Source organism: Hylobates moloch, unplaced genomic scaffold (genome assembly GCF_009828535.3).
Source record: "Hylobates moloch isolate HMO894 unplaced genomic scaffold, HMol_V3 SCAFFOLD_2, whole genome shotgun sequence".
NCBI classification, from domain to species: domain Eukaryota; kingdom Metazoa; phylum Chordata; class Mammalia; order Primates; family Hylobatidae; genus Hylobates; species Hylobates moloch.
This window is the reverse complement of record NW_026652277.1, coordinates 61,621,976-61,649,048: the sequence shown is the minus strand read 5'-3', so window position 1 is coordinate 61,649,048 and position 27,073 is coordinate 61,621,976. Positions and strand designations below refer to the sequence as shown.

The 27,073-nt window shown below is 39.1% G+C and overlaps 1 protein-coding gene across 1 annotated transcript; it reads left to right on the top strand.

Annotated features, from left to right (window-relative positions):
• Positions 1-2,087: 2,087 nt before the first annotated feature.
• Positions 2,088-17,518, top strand: AMBN (ameloblastin). The gene is made up of 13 exons (XM_032164240.1): positions 2,088-2,205; positions 3,166-3,234; positions 6,793-6,843; positions 8,143-8,190; positions 9,316-9,426; positions 11,196-11,432; positions 12,421-12,459; positions 12,595-12,633; positions 12,937-12,975; positions 13,225-13,284; positions 13,383-13,427; positions 13,816-13,860; positions 16,415-17,518. The coding sequence occupies exons 1-13, from the start codon at positions 2,191-2,193 to the stop codon at positions 16,958-16,960; spliced, it is 1,344 nt and encodes a 447-aa protein (XP_032020131.1). The 5' UTR covers positions 2,088-2,190; the 3' UTR covers positions 16,961-17,518.
• The last annotated feature ends 9,555 nt before the right edge of the window (positions 17,519-27,073 follow it).

The window sequence follows — 27,073 nt, the reverse complement described above, 5'->3', positions numbered from 1 at the left end:
ATAAACTATGAGATAAACATCTGGAAGTCAATAAGCTAGAAAGGAGTGTGACATTTGAAAAAGGAAGAAGCAACAGTGCATATGATATACTGGATATTTGGCTCAAAAGCAAAGCAGAATGTAAAAATCCTATCAAAACATTGTTACTAGTGTGTCATGATCACGCTTATAAACTTTACAAGACACACACACATACTATTTCCCAGTTTTGTAGCCAACAAGGAAGCCCATTCCTATGGATTCAGCATCAACTTCCACAGAGAAAATGTCCTCCATCAGGTCCCTCTACCTCCTTGGAGCTTATGAACCTAGCTGCCAGCACTCCTCCACCTCCAACACACACACACAAACACACACACAGTGTTCTTGTGGCCTCATATTTCATGTACTTTCTCCTACCAAAAGGACAATCAACTCATTCATTCAGCACCCAATAAATGGCAGCTGCTGCATTTTCACCATCTCACCAATCTTTAAGACAAGCTCAGGCTGGGCGTGGTGGCTCACGCCTGTAATCCCAGCACTTTGGGAGGCCAACGCAGGCGGATCACCTGAGATCAGTAGTTTCAGACCAGCCTGGCCAACATGGGGAAACCCTGCCTCTACTAAAAATACAAAAAGAGTTAGCCAGGCATGGTGGCGCGGGCCTGTAATGGCAGCTGCTCAGGAGGCTGAGGCAGTAGAGTCGCCTGAACCCAGGAGGTGGAGGTTGTAGTGAGCTGAGATCACACCACTGCACTCCAGCCTGGGCAACAGAGCGAGACTCCATCTCAAAAAAAAAAAAAAAAAAAAAGACAAGCTTGTGGTCATTAATTACTATCCTTACATAACAGAAGAAGAAACTGGGGCTCAAAAGAGATTAAGGGACTGCATCAAGCACCAGAGAGAGCATGCAAAAATAATACTTTTCATTTCAATAACATTTTGCTGTTTGCAAAACACATTCACATTCTTCATTTCTTTGCATCCTAAAGATAATTCTGGTATCAGTGGAACACAGAGGTTTTCAGGAGCAGCTTCTAAGATAACATTATTTGAAGCTGTTAGGCCTACATTTGGGTATGGATACAGCTTTCTCTCAAAATACCAGCTTCCTCAATGTTCCCTGTAATTGACAAGATCCCTACTTCCCTAAAGAGTGTACTGACTCATCCCTTCTTCAGAACTAATCTTAAATGCTTATCCCTACCATATCTGAAATCACAACTTTGGAAAGACAAGGATGGGCAGAGAAGTAACAAAAGCAGCTAATATTCAATCCACATTCAAGATATTATCTGTTCGTGGAGAAAAACCAATCTGTGTTGACGTTAACCTTTTAAGTGATTGAAATATGTCTTATTAACCTGGCTTGATACTAATGCCTGGAAATGTGTCTATCTGAAGAGTGAACTGACACTTGTGCCCGTTGATTTGGTTCATAGAGAATGTTCTGATTTATGTCCCCATCCCCACAGATTTTTTTTTTAAATGCACCAAATGTTTACCTGAAGTAAACCTGATTCTTGCAGAGGGTCCAACTGTAGTTTCTTACAAAAGCTTGGCTATCTCTAATCAATTATCTCCAGATATGAAAATATCTAGGAAATTCAAGGAAGAAATCACACATATTAATTATCCATCTAATATTTTAGTGTTTTCTTTTAGACTATGTGTGTGCTGGGGGAAAGGACAGTAGTTACTTTTACTACAACAAACAGGAGGGTGAAAATCTGAAGAATGCTAGCATTGGGTCACTAGCTTTATCTGCAGATAAAACCAGCAGAAGACAGATAATGGCTTGTTTTGCACCTATTTTACATGTATTTTCCCCAGCTCACCAAAATAATTGTCTTCAGAGCCTATGTCCGTTATTCCTTTACTGCCTTCCCTGCTATCAAGTTCTCTGAATAAGTACAGGGGCTGCAGTACAATTAAAAATAATAAGACCCTACTGGGCCAATGTCCCTGCATGCAATAAAAGGGTGTGGACTAATTGCAGGAGCAGAGATTCCCGCCCCCCACTCCCTCCGCCACCCCCCGCCATTTTGCTTCACTTTGATTGGTGGATTGGCACTTTAAATAAAGGTTTCTAATCTTCCCTGAATGAGAAGTACAGAGCAAGTCCCACGCACAGTCCTGAAAAAAATTTTAATCTTCTTTTCTTAGAACTATCTTGGTTGGCATCATCAGGCCCTGAGAGCACAGTGCATGTCAGCATCTAAGGTAAAATGGGATTTTATGATTTCCATGTGTTTCCTGTAGATTCTTTTTTTCCTATCTCCAGACAGCTTTTATAAAGAGGATTTATCTTCATTTGTCACCAATAGCTGAATTATTGTTTTTTGTAATCCATTAGCATGTCCCAGAGATGACATGCCTAACACCCATTCAACTAAGAAAAAAAGAAAAGACTTTTATTTATAGACTGTATTTTTTTTTTACTATTTTTGATTATAGTGCCTAATTGTTTTTAATATTAGAAGATGAGTAAATTTCTTGGCTATTCAGATCTCTATTCATGTAAGAATAAAGAGCTTTTTGAATTTATAGAATAAATTTTAAAAGATAATTCATTTTAGGAAGAGGAAAGCTAAATTTGAGACATATTTTCCACTAACATCAAAGGAAATTAAGATAACCAATTTACTCTCATTTGAAAAGATAAGTTTTGGCATGGTTATGTAGATTACCTAAACATGCAATGATGTACCCTCTATTCCTGCAAATAAAGGTTTGTTATAAAATGACTGTTAGTTGCATTACATTTCACATGCATTTCAAAATGTGTCCCAAAGGGTAAGCAAAGTATAAACTTATGTGAATAATACCTTATAGATGAATATTTTACTTAGTGGGAAGGATTTTTAAATTCATAATTCACTTTATGAAATGAAACATAGCACTTAAAGAATATCTATGGAGGTTGTTCCTACATATTTATTTAGGCTGTAGATCCATTTAAAACGTGCTTAGATATTTTTTAATTGCTTGTTAATTTATTTCAGAAACTACTACATACAAATCAGTTGTTTAGTAACATTTAGTTTTTGTTTTTGTTCTTCTAACCTTTATCCCGGTTGTTTTTGGAAGAGCAGAGACTCAGGCTCATTTTCAAAAATTGTCTTTTAATCATTCTGAATACAAATTCGTCTGATTTAATTCTCCAACTTAATTATGTTTTAGATTCCACTTTTCAAAATGAAGGACCTGATACTGATCCTATGCCTCCTGGAAATGAGTTTTGCAGTGCCGGTAAGTCAGTCTTTAGAGTGTGTCCCAGAAGAGGTTCTTGATTGTTGAACTCCAAACAACACTGAAGGGATATGGACTGAGAGGCCACGCATAGACTCACTTGATTTAATCCAGTGGTGTAGTCCTATTGAGTCAAAAGCTATAGTTGCTCAGATGTCAGTCTTGCAATCCAAAAGCGGTAAGTGATAGTTGGGCACGGTGGCTCACGCCTGTAATCCCAGCACTTTGGGAGGCTGAGGCAGGCAGATCACCTGAGGTGAGGAGCTCGAGACCAGCCTAGCCAACATGGCGAAACCCTGTCTCTACTAAAAATACAAAAATTAGCTGGGCGTGTGGTGGGCACCTGTAATCCCAGCTACTCAGGAGGCTGAGGCAAGAGAATTGCTTGAACCTGGGAGGTGGAGATTGCAGTTAGCCGAGATTGCGCCACTACACTCCAGCCTGGGTGACAGAGACTCCATTTATTTAAAAAAAAAAAAAAAAAAGCAGTAAGTGAAGTATGATATTTCTACTACAAAGTTATTTAAAATAGTCCCAAGAGAATTTCTGGATCTTATTCCACTCATTCAAAGTTAAAAGACTTAGATAGTCTCCACAACGCATGGTGAAATTTTATTATCAACTTATTGCTATCATTATAAAGTTGAAATGGAAAGAGGAAATTTCTCTGAAAAAAAAATAATTGTCTTCCTTTCAAAAAGAACCATCTCTAAATTTCTATGGTTACAAAACTCAGCTAGATAATTCCATTTAAAGCTAGTAATTAACTAGCAAATTTACCTTGTAAACGTGAAATTGTGTGACTGAGAGCTGAAGTTTCATAAATCAAAACATATCATAGTGATGAGGCTAATTGTGTATTACAGTCCCACGCCTCATCCATTCTAGTATATATTGAAATGATCTCATACAAACACAATCTTTTGAACACTGAACTACTCCAGCCAACAGCATGCAATTCTGTTATCACAAAAACTTTATTTGGCTGCTATATGCATTTAGCAAATATATTGAGCAGCTGCCATGCATCCAGTAAATAAGACATGGAAAAATGAAAGTCAATAAGACATGATCTCTTGTCTCCAGGAGACAAATGAACTTTAGAATATTTTAATTCCTTGAAAGAAAAGGTTAGCTACTTGGTTTTCTTAAAGTGTTTTAGAGGAGAATGGAAATGGAGAAAGAGGTTGAAAACTGATTATAATGATGAAAACCTTAATTCCACAAATAAAAATAGCCTCTCTTCCATCACGCAAGATGAATTTTAAATGAAAGAAAAATTGAGGATGCCACCCTAGCTTACCTTTGTATGATACTGACGTTGGGATCAGCCTCAGTCATTCACCATCAGTCTAACACATTGGCGTTCTTTGAACCTATAATGATCCACACCTGAATCAATTGGGTCCACTCTGAGGAACAGAACAATTGCTTATTATTGCCAACTGATTGCCTGTCAAATCAGATGTTTTTCTCCTATTAATTCTGCATGGGAAATATATCCCCTATCTGTATACATTCGTGTAAATATTCTCTAAGTCATGACTTAGAGCAGATGGAAAGCAAAGTACACTTTGTTCTGTGGTTCAATCCAGGATGTGTTATTTATGCACTGGCAAATAGTGGGGAAGAAGGTCCTGCTCTCACAATTCCCCCAAATTCTCAACAAGCTAACCATCACATACACACATACACACATACATGCACAGTCACTCTTCCTGTCTACACAGCTAACCTCTTTCCTACCCAGAGTATTTGCTACACATTTATAATGCCTTTCCCTCTATTCTTTTTTTTTTTTTTTTTAACAGCCTGGCTCTGTTGCCCAGGTTGGAGTGCAATGCTGAGATCTCAGCTCACTGCCACCTCCTCCTCCTGGGTTCAAGCGATTCTCCTGCCTCAGCCTCCCAAGTAGCTGGGATTACAGGCACGTGTCACCATGCCCAGCTAATTTTTGTATTTTTGTAGAGACGGGGTTTCGCCATGTTGGCCAGGCTGGTCTCAAATTCCTGACCTCATGATCTGCCCACCTCGGCCTCCCAAAGTTCCGGGATTAGTCATGAGCCACCATGCCTGGCCCTTTCCCTCTATTCTTGTCCAAAACTGAATTATTTAAAGAAATTCTCACCATGACCCAGAAGGTGGGATTTTACTTATATGAAAAAGGTGGTGGGTGAAAAAGTAGGGGGTGTAATTCTTTAACTTCTTACTCATAAAGGAAAAATAATACCGATATATTTGGTAAACATTCCCTAAATCCTTGTGGTATAACTGAAGGAAAGACGGCATTACAACCCCTTGGTTGTAGAACCAGAGACTTTCAAAATCCAATTTACTCTAATTCCTACGCTTCCATTCTCCATGTTTTCTACTGGTATTTGTGTAAAGTAATAAGGATTGGTTTCAAAAGAAAAATATCTTTAACAAAAAAACAAAAAACAAAAGGAAAAGGCTAGGCATGGTGGCTCATGCCTATCATCCTGGCACTTTGGGAGGCCAAGGCAGGAGGATTACTTGAGCTCAGGAGTTCAAGACAAGCCTGGGTGACATCTCTATTTTTTAAAAAAGGAAGCCAGATGCAGTGGCTCACATCTGTAATCCCAGCACTTTGGGAGGCCAAGGTGGGCGGATCACTTGAGCTCAGGAGTTCAAGACCAGCCTGGCCAACATGGTGAAACTCCATCTCTACCAAAAATACAAAAATTAGCCAGGCTTGGTGGTGTGCACCTGTAATCCCAGCTACTTGGGAGGAGAATCGCTTGAACCCAGCAGGCAGAGGTTGCAGTGAGCCAAGATCACGGTACTAAACTCCAGCCTGGGTGACACAGTGAAACTTAAGTCTCAAAAAAAAAAAAGGAAAATATCTTACATTTTAAAAAGCTAATTGTATAGAGAGGTATATTTTTGAACAACTTTTAAGTGAACACATTAAGTATAATAGTATTTTGTGCTAGAATGCTTTTTACTGAAGGAAGAAAAAACCTTTGATATGATCCCAAACTATAGTAGGTTTACACATAAAATAATCTTTCACTAAAAATGATAGGGAATTTGCTGAAGCCCTTTGAATGGGAATCCAGTTAGATTTTTCATATGATTTTTCTGAATGTCATGATCCCATGCCATGTCTCATAAACCAAAATCATGTAGATTTGTCGAAAGCACATGAAAATTCAGCTTGAGTTTGTCCTCTTTACTTGTTTCTGTGGTAATTTTTTAAGAATATAAAGTTCTAGTAGTTTTCTATTTTGTTGCTTTATTCTGCTTCTCCTTGTGTGTAACTTTAAATCATATTTTGCTTTTAAAGCAACGAAACATTAAGATGCAGACAAAGGATAGATGATGCAGGTGGGAGCAAAATTATCAAATACTATGTTGATTCTCCCAAATAACTTATGCTCTTCTTCATTCTGCCCAAGCACTCAAGTCATTTGCATAATAAACCAAAATGGTGGCCTCTCAGTAGCCCTTATGTACTGGAGCAATATCCTATGCCCAGTGGGCATTGAAGGAAGTTTTGTACCAATAAGACTCAAAATTATTCTCATTTTCATTCAGTTCTTTCCTCGGCAATCTGGAACACCGGGTATGGCTAGTTTGAGCCTTGAGGTATGTATTGTCAGAATTTTTAACATATTAACTTTACATTGGTATATTTGTGATACAGGAGAAATATAATGGTGTGTTTCTCAGTTTTCCTAGCCAGAAGTTTGTGGCTGTTATCCTGAGGAGTGCTAGAAAGTTATGACGTTTACTACAGCTTTGTCTTATAATTCTACTGCAATTTTAAACTCTCAGGTGTTTTAAGTTTTAGAACATTGTTTCTATGCAAACCAAAGCAATATTAGCACTTAATGCCTTATATATAATATGCACATTAATAAAATTACTACATTAATTAAAATATATTGCTCTATACTCACAAATAGTTTATTTTTAATCCTGCTCCTTATACTATCTTACATGATAATGTTCTCATGAAAAAAATGTATTTGTACAAAATTTAATTTTTTATAAGTCTGGTAAATAGCATTAACATTGTACTATGATACTTCTTGCATAAGTTGTACAGTGTATTTTCTTATTGCCGTTCTCATGTAATATATATTGTTTAGAAAACTCCAGCAAAACAGAAATTTTGGTCATGTCAATGAAAAATATTGACAGTTATATATAGAAAGATATTTATGAGATTATAAATTTTTCACAAGGTCTTGTGAAATATCTGTGTGTCATGGTAAGCCGGGGGCAGTCAATACCTATTTGTGCTAGACGCTTACTTCACATGGAAGCTAATTTCGCTGAGGGTTTTTTTTTCTCACTTTTTAGCTTAAACTCAATCCAAAGCATTCTAAATCTCTTCCTATGAAAAAAGTGAAATTGATGTTCTGTTGAAATGGTGGTATTCTCGATAATCTATCCAGATACTTAACATTTCTTTCAATAGTTTTTATTTTTAATATTTTGAAAGATTTATTGTTTGGGAAAGAGGTAGAAGTTTTATTTGTCTTGTTTGTTTGTTTCAAATTCCTCTTCTGGCTGAACTTGTAAAGGGCAAAGTAAATTAAATGGGGAGAAAAGAGTCAATGAAGCAAAGTCCTCACAATTACATTTATATTTCAATGGAATGAGCTATTTTCCCATGCTTCAATGTAACCTCCACTGAAATAATACTTTTTCTCCTTTAATTAATGATAAAAGCAACTGCATTATTTTAATAGCAATAATAATAACAATGGCAGAACCAAATTTAATATTTCCACCTTTCGGTGATGATTTGTGTCTACTTTCATTTTATTAAATTGATCCACAGCAAACTTTGTGTTGATAACGTCAAATATCACGAGAAATCAGTTTTGTCAAACACAGCATATGCGATAAACAGTAACCCACTTTTTTTCTTGATAGACAATGAGACAGTTGGGAAGTCTGCAGGGATTAAACACACTTTCTCAGGTAATCATATTTCTTATTGCAAGTATTCATGGTAGTGGTAGTGTTAATATTAGCAGCAGCATTATAATTCATCAAATTTATTTATGAATAGACAATATACTAAAGATTGGAAGAGCCAAGAAGTAAATGAGAGCCTAAAACAAAATAAGATACAGTGACAGGGAAAAACAAAAACAATATTGAATTTTATTTAGTTAAGAAAAGAATCTTTTCCTGCATTATTAATTTTATTATATGGCACAAAATACAAGTGCTTAAAAAGCTAAATCTCAAACAAGTTTATGCAAATATTGCAGACTGGCTCCAAACGAAATTTAGGTTCATTGAAAGGAAGAGTTTACCTATCCATTTGATTTACTTATTTTATTTTTATTTATTTATTTAGACAGAGTGTCGATCTGTTGCCCAGGCTGAAGTGCAATGGCGTGATCTCGGCTCACTGCAACCTCCACCTCCTGGGTTCAAGCAATTATCCTGTCTCAGCCTCCCAAGCAGCTGGGATTACAGGCATCTGCCACCACGCCAGGCTAATTTTTGTATTTTTCAGTAGAGATGGGGTTTTGCCATGTTGCTAGGCTGATCTCCAACTCCTGACCTCAGATGATCCACCCACCTCAGCCTCCCAAAGTGCTGGGATTAGAGGCGTGAGCCACCACGTCCAGCCATACCTATCCATTTTAAATTAACCAACATCACTTTTGCTTTTGCTATATTTATGCTATCTGTTGATTTTTTAGAAAATGAAAACCAGGCCTGGAGCTGTGGCTCACGCCTGTAATTCCAACATTTTGGGAGGCCAAGGTGGGCAGCTCATGAGGTCAAGAGATCAAGACCATCCTGGCCAACATGGTGAAACCCCGACTCTGCTAAAAATACAGAAATTAGCTAGGCATGGTGGTGCGTGCCTGTAGACCCAGCTACTCCGGAGGTTGAGGCACGAGAATTGCTTGAACCCGGGAGGTGGAGGATGCAGCGAGCTGAGATCGCGCCACTGCACTCCAGCCTGGCGACAGAGCAAGATTCTATCTCAAAAAAAAAAAGAAAAAGGAAAAAGAAAACCAAATATAACCAATGTTATATTTAACATTTAAATATAAGCATGTCTTTTTTTATCCATGTCTTTAGTATTCTAGGTATGGCTTTGGAAAATCGTTTAATTCTTTGTGGTTGCACGGTCTCCTCCCACCACATTCCTCTCTTCCATGGATGAGGCCAAGAGAACATGAAACTCAACAGGTGAGTGAATAGCATCAATATGTTTGAAACCTCAGGCTTTAAAACCTCTTCTTACTTGCCTTCTTTAAGTTATGATATGTTAGAAACAGCCAAGTCCGAGCATTAACAAAAAATTATTCTCATGCCAAATAAATCAAAGCCTATAACTGCTTTTAGCGCTTAAGAAATATTTTTAAATTTAAAACTATTTGCATATTTATTTAAAATAGGAAGATACAGCCTCCAAAATATGAGACCTATATTAAAGATATCAGTAAACAATCCTCGAAAACCAAAGCAGGCTACATCCTGGACAATTTTCATTTAAATCAAGATTTCCTAAATAATTACTCAAAGGCTAATTTCAAACGATGACAAAAATCCTGGTTAAAATACCATAGCCAGGTGCGATGGCTGAAGCCTGTAATCCCAGCACTTTGGGAGGCCAAGGTGGGTGGATCACTTGAGGTCAGGAGTTCGAGACCAGCCTGGCCAACATGGTGAAACCCCGTCTCTACTAAAAATACAAAAATTAGCCAGGCATGGTGGCAGGCACCTGTAGAAGCTACTCTCAGGAGGCTGAGGCAGGAGAATCGCTTGAACCTGGGAGGCAGAGGCTGCAGTGAGCCGAGATTGTGCCACTGTACTCCAGCCTGGGCAATAGAGTGAGACTCTGTCTCAAAAAAAATTAAGAAATTTAAAAAAAAAAACATCATGAACCATACAGAAGTCAGTAAATATATCAATCTGTTAACCATTATTGATTATGTGCCTAATAAATACATAAACCAAATTGTGGTTTGGTAGTAAAAGTGAAGACATTTAAGAATGGCTCCAAGGATTGTGAAATTTCATATCTTATCTGATTCAGATAGGACAAGACAACATATTTCAAAGTGCTGAATTGTGAGATGTGAGTAATGAATACTGCGTGAGCTCAGAGAGGGGTGATGGCTGGAGAGGCAAAGCAGAGCCCCAAATTGTTGTGAGACTTCCTTGCTGGTCTGAGGAGTTTTCAATCAATCTACAAACAATAGGGAGCCATTCACCACAAGTAATTTCTCAAAGAAGCAACAAAACATGGTGATTTTAACAAGGAACTTTTTCATTTAATATATGGACTCAGAACCAAGATTTAACAGGGAATTTTAGTTCCAGGTGGTCTTCCACAGCAGGAGCATTACCACCAGGTCACATTCAGTAAGACAATAAATTATGTTAATGGTGACTGTTTCTTCACTTAATTGTTTGCAAAGTGGACTCCATGATGCAAGAATTTGATTGGCATTTTAATTAATTACCCTTTATCCTTTCATTAACTCGAAAAATATATTAGGCACCCACCATGGGCCAGGCACTTGTTAGGAGCTATGTTATGTGCAGGGCCTATAAAGAAAAACAAAACATATCATTCTCTCTCCGTTGACTGGGGGACAAAGATTTATAACAAATAATTATCATCCAGTGAGAAAGTGGTAAAATAAAGATACAGATACATACAGACAGCTATGGGAACTTAGAGAAGGACATGACTCATCCTACCAGGAGGTTCATGTAGCTTCACCTTCATGAGCAATGGTGGTCCCAAAGGAGGTAGGGGAGGCACACACAAGACCTCTCCAAACAACATTAACTCTAACTGGTGCTTCCTATGTAAACTCAACTTCAAGACAAGTCTCCTAGCCTCCCTTCCAGATAGAAAGCGCCCCAAGCCCCTTTGTTTAGAAATTCTAGGCACCGTTGTTTAATGAGCCATCCCTTCCTAACACTCTTTTCAAATTTCTCTGCAGTATGAATATTCTTTGCCTGTGCATCCCCCACCTCTCCCATCACAGCCATCCTTGAAGCCTCAACAGCCAGGACTGAAACCTCTCCTCCAGTCTGCTGCTGCAACCGCCAATCAGGCCACAGCACTGAAAGAAGCACTTCAGCCTCCAATTCACCTGGGACAGCTGCCCTTGCAGGAAGGAGAACTGCCTCTGGTTCAGCAGCAGGTGGCACCATCAGATAAGCCACCAAAGCCTGAGGTACTTCCTTTCTCTTGAAGTCAGATCAGAATCACCAGCTAACCTAACAGAAGAAAAGCAATTTGCAGGGCACTTTTAAATAATCGTAGCCTTCAGGCATAATACATGATATAAATATATTCTTAATCAGTCTTCCACATCTGAGATTTATTTTTTGAGTAAAACGTAAATATCCATTCCTATCTTTTGCCATCAGAGACGGGGCATGGATTCTAAAAGATCCTGTGCCTATAAAGCTGGGTTTCTTAGTTGCAAAAGATGAAAACTTCCATAGGAAATAGAATAAGGCCCCAGAGAAGTCCAGGTATCCTGCCACTGGTCTTTTTTGGCGTTGCAAAGACTGAGAAAAGTGATCGATCCCTCAGAATAACAAGTAGGATTTTGCATTATTATCTCTCTGACAGAGAGGTGACAACTACGCAAAAAGTATCTTGTAATAATGTAGAGAAAAGTGTAATGGATTAAAAAAAAAAGGAAGGTACCAACTAACCAGTATGTTGTGGGCATTTATCATTCCCCCATATCACTCTGCCTACAATCCTATAAAAATACACATTATCAGCCTTTTTAAAGAAAGGAAGACAGATTTTGAGAAGTTACAAAATTCGCCCAGGAGTACACAAAAATTAGGTGGCAGAGCCAGGGTTCAAACCCACCAGTTATGTTCCAGTTCCAAAATTCATTACTTTCCAATCTGCAAGAAATAGCAAAGCCATGATAGATGTGCCTCATCCCCCTGCAGGTACATTTGAGTAATGTTAGTAAAAGACCATTGCAAACTCTTGGGTCGTACCTCCCGAAACACTAAAAGAAAGTAAAATAATGAAACTCATTTTAATTGTTTCATTGTAATTGTAAACAAGATAAGGATGTGATCAGTTCACTTTGTCTATTTTTTTATTTTTAATGTCACTTTGTCTATTTTTTATTTTATTGTCCATTTTGTTTATTTTTTGACTGATAATTTTAATATTTATCTGTGATATAGCTCCCAAGAGTAGATTTTGCTGATCCACAAGGTCCATCAGTAAGTACAGATCTCAGTGAGACACTTTCCGTATTTTATTTTTTAATTTTTATTCGTTCACTTTTTTATTTGTATTTGTATTTAACTATTTTGTTCATTTTTTACTGATAATTTTAATATTTATCTATAATATAGCTCCCAGGAATGGATTTTCCTGATCCACAAGGTCCATCAGTAAGTACAGATCTCAGTGAGACACTTCTATTTTTTATTTTTATTTGTTCACTTTGTTTATCTTTTATTTGCATTTATCTATTTGGTTCATTTTTTGGCTGATAATTTTAATATTTATCTGTAATATAGCTCCCAGGAATGGATTTTCCTGATCCACAAGGTCCATCAGTAAGTACAGATCTCAGTCAGACACTTCTATTTTTTATTTTTATTTTTATTTGTTCACTTTGTCTCTCTTTTATTTGCATTTATCTATTTGGTTCATTTTTTGGCCGATAATTTTAATATTTATCTGTAATACAGCTCCCAGGATTGGATTTTGCTGATCCACAAGGTCCAACAGTAAGTATAGATCTCAATGAGACACTTTCTTGCAAAAGCTGTCTCTATATTTCAAAAAATAAGAGCGAATTTTTTCATTGTCCCATTTATCAATGAATATGAATTATAATGGGTTCCTTTGTTTTCTTAAATATTAAATACTTATTTTCTATACTAATCCATCTGAAAATGTGTTTCATATAACTCAAAAATTACTGTTATGGAGATGTGCCTGTGAGAATTACTTTTTCTGTTTTCCACCATTTAAAGATTTTCCAAATAGCCCGTTTGATTTCTCACGGACCAATGCCACAAAATAAACAATCTCCAGTAAGTTTTTTTTTTAATACCACATATCTGTTTGCAATTTACTTAAAAGTTTTTCCATTGGAAAATGCATTTTGTGATAATGATTGTATTTTATTTAGCTTTATCCAGGAATGTTGTACGTGCCTTTTGGAGCAAATCAATTGGTAAGTCCATATTCTATAAAAAGTATTGTTTTTAATTAAACTTTTAAGAGCTAAAATTCAAAAATCTAGGTCTCACACAAGAGAGTCCAAATAAACAGTTTCTGAACACCTACATTAGTACTGAAATATTAAGGAGGCAAACTTCCTATTTGGATAATCTTGGCCAGACACACACACGCACACAAGGGTATTAAAGAAAAAATAAATTTTAGATCTGAATTATCTGAGTTGACTACATTTATTCCATAATGACTCACCTCTCCACTTTGCCTCTGTATACAGCATTAATATTAAGGTTTAAGTGAAAACTAAATAACTTTTAACTTTGTCTTGAGTAGATAAGAAGGTAGCTGGTTCGTAATTTGATGCAATATTTCTTTTTGAACAGAATGCCCCTGCCAGACTTAGCATCATGAGTTCAGAAGAAGTGGCAGTGAGTAATGTCTTCTAACTCTTCTTAAAATAGTGGCCAGGGAAGAACAGTCACTTATGACTGGCTGCCAGAGACGTCTGCCGTGAATGTAGCCAAATGAGCATGGGACTCAGATTTTTCCACTCCAAAAACTAAGCTTAATTCTGAAGCAATATCCAAAGATTTCATCTTGTTTCCTATGTAATCTTTCATTTCTGGGTGATGACTATTCTTGAGCATAGAGTTTTGCCCCATTGCTTGTAGATGAACAGAGGAGAAACCTCCCCCTGAAAGGCTGTCGTTGAACTATGAACACTTCAAACCAAAAAGATACATGTGATTCATACAGAGTTCTTGTTCTTTCTGGGACCATTTAACCCCTCAAAACATCAAATTCAACAGCATTACAAGTAATGCAGATCTCAAAATTGAAAGATCAAAAAGCAAAAGAAAACCAAGTTTAAAATGTGATTATTATAAATGTCAATGTGCATTGTCAATGAGCATATACTCTTATTATGTTATCATTATCCATGCAAGTTTAAGATTTGAGATCAATAAAGTCATACAACTTGACTTTTCCCTAAGAAATTTTTTATCTGTTACATCTGTTAGAGCACAAGGCAAGACAAAACAAAAGCTATATTGAATTAACAAATCATTGTCAACTACAGATCCTATCGAGTTAACAAACACACACATATTATATGTGAAAGAAAAATTACATCTCAGTATTTTTGTGTGCCTTCCATGTGCCACACACATAGGAAAATACTATAAATAAGACAAGGTGAGATTCTTGTTTTTGGCTGGGCGCAGTGGCTCATGCCTATAATCCCAGCACTTTGGGAGGCCGAGGCGGGTGGATTACCTGAGATCAGGAGTTTGAGACCAGCCTGACTAACATGGTAAAACCCTGTCTCCACTAAAAATACAAAAATCAGCTGGGTTTAGTGGCGCGAGCCTGTAGTCGCAGCTACTCAGGAGGCTGAGGCAGGAGAGTCACGTGAATCTGGGGGGCAGAGGTTTCAATGAGCCGAGATCACGCCACTGCACTCCAGCCTGGGCAACAGAGCAAGACCCTGCCTTAAAAAAAAAAATCTTGTTTTCAAGGAACTTACAGTCTAATGAATGGAAAAGACAGGTGCAAGGGCAGATATCTAATGTCAAAATCATGGGGTAAAAGTAGTAACAGTTTTATTAGAGAGAAAGAGTCAGAGAGGAAGGGCAGTTAGCCCAGTCCAAGGGTTCACAGTATCATCCCTGGAGGAGATGATGTGAAAGCTGAGACAGAATGAAGAGTCAGGAGAAAGGAGAAGGAAAGAGTATTGTATCTATATAACACCAATACAAGTGGCTGGAAGTTCAAAATTCAAGTAAGTGTTAATTGCCATCATATAATATTAATTATTTCTATTCTGCCTCATTCCCAAAAGATTTTGCAGAGCTTATGAAAAACGCACAATAAATACAACAAAAAATTGAAGGTAGGATTTAAAATGAGTCATAATTTCAAGAAAATCAGAATACAGATATGCAAGTCACACAGTCCTGCTCAATTGCTACAAACGGCCTAAGATTTTGGACCCCATATTTCTGGCAGCAAAGGTAGAAAAAGAAACATGGTCAGTTCTGGAATTCTATTTGTCCACAAGAAGAAAATATTTTAGTTACTCCAGGGAAGCCAGATTTTTTTCTTAAACTTTGTGCTTTAAAAAAATTAAAGTCTTAGCTGGGTGCAGTGTCTCGCCCCTGTAATCCCAGCTACCAGGGAGGCTGAGGCAAGAAGATCACTTGAGCCTAGAAGTTCTAGACCAGCAGCCTGGGCCATATAATGAGACCCCTAAAAGAAAAAAAAAAGTACATGGAACTTCATTTGGGGGACACTGAAAAATGCCATTGACAACATTCTCCCCCAACAAATGCAGTTATGAATTTCAGTTCTTATTTGTTTTGTGATGGTAGTACTCATTTCAACTGCTTGTTTTCTTTTTTTTTTTTGAGACGGAGTCTCGCTCTGTCGCCCAGGCTGGAGTGCAGTGGCGCAATCTCGGCTCACTGCAAGCTCCGCCTCCCGGGTTCACGCCATTCTCCTGCCTCAGCCTCTCCGAGTAGCTGGGACTACAGGCGCCCGCCACCATGCCCGGCTAATTTTTTTTTGTATTTTTAGTAGAGACGGGGTTTCACCGTGGTCTCTATCTCCTGACCTCGTGATCCGCCCGCCTCGGCCTCCCAAAGTGCTGGGATTACAAGCGTGAGCCACCGCGCCCGGCCTCGACTGCTTGTTTTCTTAAAATTAAATTCAAACTCACTTTTGCCTCAAGTCTTTTTTCTGCCCTGTTATCTCCCTTTTGTGGAGATTACGCCGAGATCCACCCAGATAAGTGCAGAATCCTCTTCATTATGTTTCAAAGCCAGTTTAGTGAGAAATGAGCTTACACAAAGCTATCAATCAGCCAACTTCCTATTCTCTACCAGTTTTTTAGAGCTCCTTGGTGAATGTGACCAGGTATAGTTGCATGGTATAGTTAATAGCATGCGATAATGGCATCTTTGACGAATGTCTCTTTTCCAGGGCGGGAGAGGAGACCCAATGGCCTATGGAGCCATGTTTCCAGGATTTGGAGGCGTGAGGCCCAGCTTTGAGGGAATGCCCCACAAGCCAGCTATGGGTGGTGACTTCACTCTGGAATTTGACTCCCCAGTGGCTGCGACCAAAGGCCCTGAGAACGAAGAAGGAGGTGCACAAGGCTCCCCTGTGCTGGAGGCCAACCCAGACAATCCAGAAAACCCAGCTTTCCTTACAGAGCTAGAACCTGCTGCCCACGCAGGGCTCCTTGCTCTCCCTAAGGATGACGTTCCCAGCCTGCCAAGGAGCCCTTCAGGGAAGATGAAGGGATTCCCCAGCATCACCCCAGCAGCTGCTGACCCACTGATGACCCCTGAATTAGCTAATGTTTATAGGACCTACGATGCTGACATGACCACATCCGTGGATTTCCAGGAAGAAGCAACCATGGATACCACGATGGCCCCAAACTCTCTGCAAACATCCATGCCAGGAAACAAAGCCCAGGAGCCCGAGATGATGCATGACGCGTGGCATTTCCAAGAGCCCTGACAGCTCTAAGATATTAGCTACTTTCTGTATGCACAAGCTTCCCAGCTTTGTCCCCACAGTGTACCTTTTTGCTAAAACACTTATTACCCTTCTGCGGCAAAGGCATTAAAAGCGCTAAGCATATATTAATAAATGCAAGTGGCTAGAAATAGTGTAGGTCCCCTTCTTGCTTTCAATATCTTCTTGAAATAAAATGTGTCAATTGTCTCTGTGATTTAGAAACACTATTAATAACATCAGAGCAAGGGTCTAAGGGTCTCAGCATTTGATCATCACTTTTTCTTAGCTGTCTTAAGCATTATAGAATTTCTCTTACTAGCATGACACTATTATATTCAGGAAATGTGGCACTGCTTTTTTCTCTAAGCAAAGGCAAATATCCTCATAATTCTAAGCTAATTCATTTAAACTTTATGAAATGGGGATTGGTGGAAAACTCCTGACTGGTGTTACTGGGTTTGGTATAATTGAATTTAAAATTCTCATTTATAGAGTATTTTATTTAATCTAGTATAAAAAATCTAGCCTATTTTAAATAAAGAATTTTTCTCACTGAAATTATCAGGAATTGTATGCTTATTATTTATATAGATTTAAATGGTTCAAGAAAAGCATACTCATCCTCTACGTTTGCTTATCTTTAATTCATTGTATTCAATTCATTCATTCTTTCATCAGAACTTTACTGAATATTCATGTCCTGGGTGCAGTGCAAGGTATCAGAGATACAGTCCCTTCCTTCAAAGCTTACAATGGACATGACTGACAAGTAGACAATCACCAAACAAAACCCTAGACCAAGCTCAATTACTTCACATATATTATCCCACAATACTGTAAAATAGATACACTCAACCCCACACAGCACATGTGAAAAGTGCTATGAAAAGGCCAAGCACGGGGTGCCCCTGGAGCCACAGAGAAGAGGTGCCTAACCCAGCCTGAGGGTCATCAGAGAGTCTAGGAGGAATCAGACAAGTTTTCTCAGAACAGTTTCTAGAAACGGTTTCAAGAGCGAGAGGCCTCACTCTCCAAGAGGAAGAAACAGAAAAAGAGCCATGTGGGTGTCATGTGAGAATTAGCTCATTCCTGTGAAATATAATGTGGGAAAGGGGGATGCAGAAAATGACACTTGCTTGTCACCAGGGCTAGGTGTGTATCAAGCAGAGCTATACACCTAAATTAAAGGGCTCCCAGCCCAGATCTGGTCACTCCTACAAAGTAGCCTCCTACCCCCTTCTCTTCACCTTCTCCTAAGTGGCCCAACCCAGGTCTTCGACTCCATGAAACTCAGACTTCTCCCCATCCATTGATGGAGATTCCATAGATGCAACACTGGAAAAAGAGCCCTGAGATGCCTCCCAACCTGGGGTACTTTAGGAGCCTTACCAGGAGCATGTAGCCACCACCTATTGCCTCCCTCTCTTCAAGCAGGGTTCTGTTCATCCTCACTCCATCAACTGCAGCTGAAAGAGAGATACAGAAGAATAATTTCAGTTTGCCTCCCCTAGTGTCCCTGGCAAAGGTGCAAGGGTAGGAGAATGACCTCCACAGTAGCCAGCAGATACCCACTGAGATCTAGCTTAGCATCGCAGACAGCTTCCTAAAAAGCAGTATGGTACAATACATATAAACAGATCTGGGTTCAAACTTTGGTATCACATCTTATTATCCATGCGACTTTAGATGTGAAACTGAATCTCTCTGTGCCTGTGTTTTCATTTCTATAATGGGGCTACGACCTAGCATGGAGAGTTGTTATGAGAATGAAATGAGATAAAGCTCACAGATGAAACTGCTGAATCATAACAGTTTCCTTCTTTTCCAACTGATCCTTTTGGTAAAGAGAATTCAGCAAAACAGCAGCAGCAACAGTGGAAGAATGGAATTGTTCCCATTATCTGATGAATTTGTGTTTTTCCATTAACACTCCAACCATTGCCCTGCTGGTCCTTCTTTGCAATTCAGAGCATGCTTTTGTGAGACACACATCTGGTTTCCCCAGTGAATCTTGCCATAGCAGGGGCTCAAAGTTAGTCTCTCTTACTGATCATCTGGACACTTAATAATGGTAATAGCAGCCAGGCACAGTGGCTCACACCTGTAGTCCCACACTTTGGGAGGCTGAGGCAGGCGGATCACCTGAGGTCAGGAATTCGAGACCAGCCTGACCAATATGATGAAGCCCCATCTCTACTAAAAATACAAAAATTAGCCAGGCATGGTGGCATGTGCCTGTAATCCCAGCTACTCGGGAGGCTGAAACAGAAGAATCGCTTGAACCCAGGAGGCAGAGGTTGCAGTGACCCAGGATCGTGCCACTGCACTCCAGCCTGGGCAACAAGAGCAAAACTCCATCTCAAAAAATAATAATAATAATAATAATAATAATAATAATAATAATAACAGTAATAGCCAGATCAGCTTTGCAGGGGAGACAACATGTTGTTGAGTCCTTGAATAACATCTGTCCCTGCCACCATTGTCACTTCAAATACCGGACCATTGGGCAAACACCAAGGTGGCCAGGGAAAGAGGCTAAATGTCATTCTCAGAAGAAGCCATATTGATTATTCAGAATTTCCACTACTTTGGTTTTCTTCTACCAGGCGTTTACATGAGAAAAAAAAATCTTTATACTATGTCCCATTCTGAGAAGACTATCCAGATAACCTGTCTTCAAGACCCTCCTTAACACCAATCTTTCAATTTTATTCTTTCCAAGTCCCTGACCAGGTGAACCATCTGGTACTAACCCTGAGTCAGTGTAGATCTGTATCACAGGCCATCGTCTCCTTCCACACAAAATAGACAACCAGAAATTCCATTTAAAGTTCTGCTCATTGAGTGGGTTTGTAGTACATTGATTGTCTACTTTCTGCTGATGCCAGAAAACCATACGGAAATCCATGAGCCAGGCACATACTCATCAAAAGGAAGTACACGGAAGTCTAAACAACTTACTGGTGCAATCTAACTGAGCCCTCCAAACCTGCTGGAGCCTGATATCATATATATTTCCTTTTAAAGTAAAATGTTGTTATATTCCATTTTATGATTCAGTTGATCATATATCACACAGTCCAAGATAGGAAACTCAAATAACAATCATCTGGCATCCCATAGTCAGGCATATTGCGTCTACTGGAATCCAGTAGCAAGGCAAAAATTACTTATCACAAAGAAACCCCTAAGGTTCTGTGCTATTATTCTCCTATCAGGGCTTGCCACAAGTCTCACACAACTGCAGATACTTCCAACACATTTGAGTCTTCTGTGTCATAATGCCCAAGTGACAAGGATGGACCCCTTTCATGCTCTGTCTACTCAAAATGTCCAGCCTTCCGAGTTATACAATATGTGGTATACTTTACCTTCAAAACACAAAGAAGTCCAGCAAGAATTGTGCTTCTTTCTTTTGGTAAGGTGGTGCAAGATGCAATAACTTGCAAACAACTTTAGCTATCCCAATATGCCTCAGGCTACTAGACCCCTAGAAATGTTGTTAGCACCATTAATGTTTTGGTGTTTATCTTCTACCCTCTGGCTTGATACCTCATGTTAATCAAATCCTGTTGCATTGTGTCTTCAATATACTGGATGGGCATGGTGTTCTATGGAATATAAAGATGATCCAGTACCCTCAGGACCGTTAGGCTAGATTGCAGGAGAGTTGACATAGTCCTAGGGCAAGAGAGTATAAATTTACATTGTTCCTGTTTTTTAAAAGCAAATTACTTCTGATGTTTCTTAGTGATTAGAACAGAAAGAAACAGCTACGAGATCACTAGCTATATACTAGGTGCCATGGGCTATGCTGATTTGCTCCAATAAAGTTATCACATCTGGAAATACATTTGCAACTGGCATCATCACCTGATTAAGTTTGCAACAATCCACTGTAATTCCTCATGACCCATTTAGCTTTTCCACCAGCCAGACAGGTGAGTTAAATGGGGAGGTTGTAGGACACCTTTTCTGTATCTTCCAAGTTTTCTATGGTAATGCTAATCTCTGCAATTCTCCCTACAAGACTTGCTATCTTGTTGGGAGTAAGGAAGAAGGTGTACAGTTCCAGGGGCTTCCTTACACTTGGCTCTTCCTACTATAACTTTCATTCCATTGGTATAAGAATCATTGTGGGATTATTATATATATATCTATTCCTGGGCTGGATGTGGTGGCTAACGCCTGTAATCCCAGCACTTTGAGAGGCTGAGGCAGACAGGTTGCTTGAGCCCAGGAGTTAGAGACCAGCCTGGACAACATGGTGAAACCTCTTCTCTACAAAAAAACACAAAAATTAGCCAGGCATGGTGATGCCTGCCTGTGGTCTCAGCTACTTGGGAGGCTGAGGTAGGAGGATAATTTGAGCCCAGGACGTGGAGGTTGCAGTGAGCTGTGATCACGCCATTGCACTCCAGCTTGCCTGACAGAGTGAGATCCTGTCTCAAAAAAAAAAAAAAAAGGACGGGTGCAGTGGCTTACACCTGTAACCCCAGCACTTTGGGAGACCAAGGCAGGTGGATCACTTGAGGTGAGGAGTTTGAGACAAGCTTGGCCAACATAGTGAAACCCCATCTCTACTAAAATTACAAAACTTAGCTGGGCATGGTGGCGTGTGCCTGTAATCCCAGCTGCTCAGGAGGCTGAGGCAGGAGAATTGCCTGAACCCAGGAGGTAGAGGTTGCAGTGAGCCAAGATTGCACCACTGCACTCCAGCCTGGGTGACAGAGCAAGACTCCATCTCAAAAAAAAAAAAAAAAAAAAAAATCTCTTTCTCATCTTACTTCTATAAGCTTTAACCAGTGAACTATGAAGGCGTTTAAGGTTCAGAACCACTTCCTAATAACCCCCCATCTTACACATTCTCCCTACTTAATTGCTTCAGGTCCCTCTGATAGTGGCTTAGGGAAACTATCATAGTATATAATTTGGCCACATTTCAGGGTCCTGCCTCATAAGAACCTGATGTCCCCTCAGTTGAGGGCCTTTAGGTCTGGAAACTAGATAAGAAATTATAAATCCCACCACAGCGATTGGAGTTAGGCTCAGTGAAAGTAGAATTTTTTTTTTTGTCTTTTTATGTCAAGCAGCACCTTTATGTCAAGCAGAAAGTGGACAATCAATGTAGGATAGGATGTCCATCTATTTTTTCCTATAGACCTGTGATCAAGTAGCCATCATACAGAACCCTATTGGTCAAAACATGCTGCTTAGCCTTCCATCCTGTGGCTTATTGGTCATTGCATCCTTATCTCTGAAAGATAAGCACCACCCCCGGCCTCTGTCTACTATTTCAGACTCCTATTTCTCCCATTGAAGTTCAAAAGCAGCATCCCTCATTATCACATCTGGTCCACAGAGAAAAACGGCAGTCTTCATTTCTCAATGCCTTAGTGAAGAAAGTGTTATCTGGGCTCTTCTGAGTAGAAAAGGGTGAAGAGTGAATCTAGAGAAGTAAATGCAATACAGTCAGCCCTCCTTATCCAGGGGTTTTTCGTCTGTGGATTCAACCAACTGCAAATGAAAAATGTCATTGGATCTACAATGAACATGTACAGACTGTTTTTCTTGTCATTATTCTCTAAACAATACAGTGTTACAACTATTCACAGAGCATTTACATTGTATTTATTATAAGAAATCTAGAGTTGACTTAAAGTATTTGGGAGTATGTACATAGGATATATGCAAATACTATTTCATTTTATATAAAGGACTTGAGCATCCTCAGATTTCGGTATCCTCAGGCAGGTCCTGGCAATCCCCCACAGACAACAAGGTATGACTGTACGTCCATTATGCCAATGTGTCAGGTGTGGCACACCTGCCATTGGTGTAAAGACAATAATCTTTATGTAGTAAATTAATAACCTTTTTAAAATTTACATCGTGTGATGCTAGTTTTCCATTTACAGATGCACAAAACAGATTTCTTTTAAAATAGGTTTTTTTAAGTGATGAGACGTAAGAAAAAATATTAAGTAAATAGAACAGGTTGTGATTGGATATGGCAATAATCATAAAGACAGTCCATAAATGACTATGTACATGAATGAACTTTGGGAAAACATTGATTGATTTAACTCAACCTCCTCATTTATGGGTGAGGAGACTAAAAATCCAGAAAAGTAACGTCTTTCTTGAAGTTTTGGCTGCTATTGGAGGCGGAAGAACCCAAGCCTCTGGATTTCCCATTTGTCATTCGTCCACACAGATCCTCCACAGCACTGAAGTATTCTTTTGAGAACCTAATGAAAGCTGTGAATTATTATTCCCAAAAACATAAATGGAAACAACACGTAAAATTCTGCCTACAATGTCAGTGATTACTCAGACAGCCTAAAGTTCATTCACGGACCTAAAGTTAAGAAACCCTCATCTAATCATTTAAATACCCACCAATGTGGAGTGTTATACAAGATGAAGCAAATATTTAAACTGACCCAGGCTAAGTGTCTGAATTTTTCTAGAACTCAATAACATTGTCTTTGGGAAAATGAGTCTTAAACACATAAAAGCTTTGAACTTCTAAGTGTGTTTCTCTTCCTTCCAAAACTGCTCAGTACTAAAAAAGTTGACTTCTATAGACAGTATGTGACTACCAGTCAAGTGACATTAACAGACAGACTGCTTCATTTTACAAAGAGAAAGACCAAACCAGAAGTTTAGATGATTTCTTTCTTCCATAAACATTATAGACTGGGGGTAAAGTAGAAACAGCAGCAGCCACACTTCACAGAAGCCAGACATTAGAAACACAAATTCTCAGCTTTGAGAAATGATTACTATAAAGCTGTTTGTCATAATAACTTTTGCTGATGCCTTCAGCTGTCTCCTTGCACTTTCATCTTTCCCCAGGGTTCAGCAGCTTTCCAGCCGGAGACCCGCCTAACAACCGGTTTGATAATTACTTAAAGATAAGTTCTAGCGAGCACAGAGAAGGAAATGACTGTGGGTTTTTCAGAGTGAATGTGGATTTGCATTCTAATTTATTCACAAACTAGAAATGTATGGTGTTATTTAAAGACGTGTTTTGGAAAAACTGACATAAAAAAGATCAACCCTGAAGTTATCTGTCTAGCACACTTTGGATATCATTTCACTGTGACTGTCTAGGGCTATGCTGCCTCCAAGAAGCAAGGAGGACAGTTTCCCAGAAGACAGAAGCTTCAGCACTTCCATGGGTGGCTACTGTTATTCCTCCTCCTCAGGAAAAATGAAAGAAAGAAATCCGGATAGAGACTATCTCACTGTCTTGGATCTCTAGGGATTTCTTTCATATCCACCCAATGCCCAACTATGCCAAGTCAGCTACTTTCAAGCCAGGTTTATGAAATGTAGCTTTCCCTTTAACAGCAGATTCTAGAAGACATAGCTTTTGTCTCCATTTGGCAGTTTTGAAATTGTCAGTGCCAAGTGTATATATTGCTGTGAAAGATCCCATCCTGGTTCTAAGAGTTGTTACCTATCCCAGTTTCCTGGAGAATACATTTCTTCAATAACGATTGAAGTGAACACACATACCAAGCACTGTTCCAGGCATTAAGAAAACAGTAAACAAAACATCAGATCTAGTGTTCCGTGTCAGGTCATAATAAGCCCTATAAAGAAACTAAACTGAATGAAGTAAGAGAGGGTGAAGGGATGTTGGGAGGGTCAAGGAGAGCGCTCTGGGGAAGCAACATTTGAATGCAAAGATTTCAAAACTGAGAAGTTGAGATCAACTGCCAAACGCACACACTAAAAAAAAAAAAAAAAAAAAAAAAAAAAAAAAAACTGCATGCTGAGGAAGCTAAATAACTTACTCTTCGGCTCAGAGGGGAATATGAGACCCATAATTAGAAGACAGCCTGATGCCTCCTTGACTGAAACATTTCCAGTCTAGTATTCTGTACTACTTTCTGCCACATTCTGAAGCACTTTCCTAGTCATGGTGTTAAACAGGTGGGGGTGTCAGTTCAGAGCCAGTGTCAATGAAATAAAAATAAAACAAAATTAATTAATTATTAAATAAACAGGTGGGTGGGGGGAACATGTAAATTAACCTGCATTCCATGCCTGGTTTCATTAGAACTTGAAAACATTTCTTCTTATGCAAGTGCCAAACAGCAATATAGCATGGCAGCTTAAATCCCAATTCTGCCCTTTCTTGCTTGTGACCCTGTTACTTAATCTCTCTGTGCCACAGCTTCTTTATCTAAAAAGAAGACAAAAATAATAATAATAGAACCCAACACTCAGGGTTAAGAGAAGTAATAAAATTCAACAAGTAAAATTTACAACAGTGACACACATTTTAAGAGCTCAGTAAATACTAGGCATTATTGTGCCTTTTAGGCTACTGATGTATATAATATCAGCTGTCATTACAATTATTAAAAAATTAATTATTTGTATAATATTTGTTTAAAATCTGCCTCCCTGCTAGCCTGTAAGCTCTGTGATGGCAGGGATGACATTTGTCTTACTTCAGTATCTCTAGACCCCAGAACAGTGCCTGACACAGAATGTGAGCTAATAAATATTTACTAAATGAGTTAATGAACTAAAAGTGGACAATTTCCATAGTTGTGGAAAAGAAAGCAAAGATGATGAAAATTTTGCCAATAAAAACCTCCAACGCACACTGACTTAATGAGGCTTTAATCTAGAATTTACTGCTTGTTGTCATAAGAGAGAGCTTTACGTAAGCAGTAGCCTAACTTTACTTTGTATAACCAGCTGTGTGTACATGCTCTCCTACCACTTATTGTCCATAACTACTTATCATAAGAACCAAAGTTACTTAGGCTGTTGTGACTGATCTTCATTCATTCAGCTAACACATTTTGGGTACCCACTAGGCCCTGGCACTCTATGGCGCTGTACGAGCCGCTAGAGAGGAAACCTAGACACAGTGGTAAATGTTACCACCAGAAAAAGGACATGCAGGGGACAGAAAAGCTGACTCCGCTGGGAAAGAAGGGGGAAGCTTCACAGGAGGAGGGGATTTTTGAGCTGGCTCATAAAAAATATAAGGGAGTATTCCAAGTGGAAGAAGTAAAGAGGGAACTCTAGGCTCAATAAACCACACATGCCGATGGACAAATAGGTAGAAAGATCCAGAGAATCGGGAGAGGGGAAACAGAACACTATGACCAGAGTATCAGCATGTCAGGGAAAAATATGTGGTGTTATTTTGGGGAAAAATAGGAGGAGGCCGATGGTGACTTGCATGCCAAGCTAAGAAAGTTGCATTTTGTTCTGTAGTTCCCAGGGAACCACCAAGGGTGTTACAGGATTACTACTGGTTTGGGGAAAATTAATCCTGATAATCCTGATGGTACATGGAGGACTGGAGGGTGTACTTGGATGAGCCACAGCTAGAGTTATGAATCCAGTTAAGGCTGTCTCTATACTCTGTGTCTTTGTTCTTGTCTCTGTCTTCTCTATCTCCCTGACTGTATGTGTGTGTGTATCACACTCTCATTCTCGCTCTCTATCTCACTCTCCTTCTCTCTCTCTCTCTGCTTCTCCCTCTATAATAACCTGGTGTACTGAGTCTCAAACATAGAATGTGATATTTCCTGGGAATTTCTCATGTTGTGAAATGAACAATAAATTGAAAGTCAATGTCCCCACGAACCTTAATCAGTGGTGCATACCCCAGAAAAATTAACTAATCTCTCTAGGCCTTCACTTCCTTATCTACACAATAAAAGGGCTGAGTTACCAGGTTTTACTTAATTCCACAAATATTTACTGAGCACCTGCTGTGCTGTAGGTGCTAGGGATACTGTAGTGAACAAAACAGACAAAACTCCCTGCCTTTATGGAGATTATGTTGCAGTGGAAGAAGACAGACAACAAAATTTAAGCTAGGAAAATATGTGTTAATTGATGATGAGTGCAATGGAGAAAAATAAAGTAGGAAAAGAGATTTAAAAAGATGATGAAGCTATAATTTTCATGAGGTAAGCCCTCGCCGAAAAGGTAGATTTGAGTGAAGACATGGAGGAGGCAAGGGAATGAGCCATACAGACTTTGAGAAAAAGTATTCCAGACAAAGGGCACAGCCAGTGCAAACGTCTTGAGGCAGCTGTATGCCTGGTATGATCCAAAGTAACA

Coding starts and splice junctions, on each gene's coding strand:
- AMBN (XM_032164240.1), top strand. Junction 12,460..12,594: donor CTGATCCACAAGGTCCATCA/GTAAGTACAGAT, acceptor TCTATAATATAG/CTCCCAGGAATGGATTTTCC. Junction 12,634..12,936: donor CTGATCCACAAGGTCCATCA/GTAAGTACAGAT, acceptor TCTGTAATACAG/CTCCCAGGATTGGATTTTGC.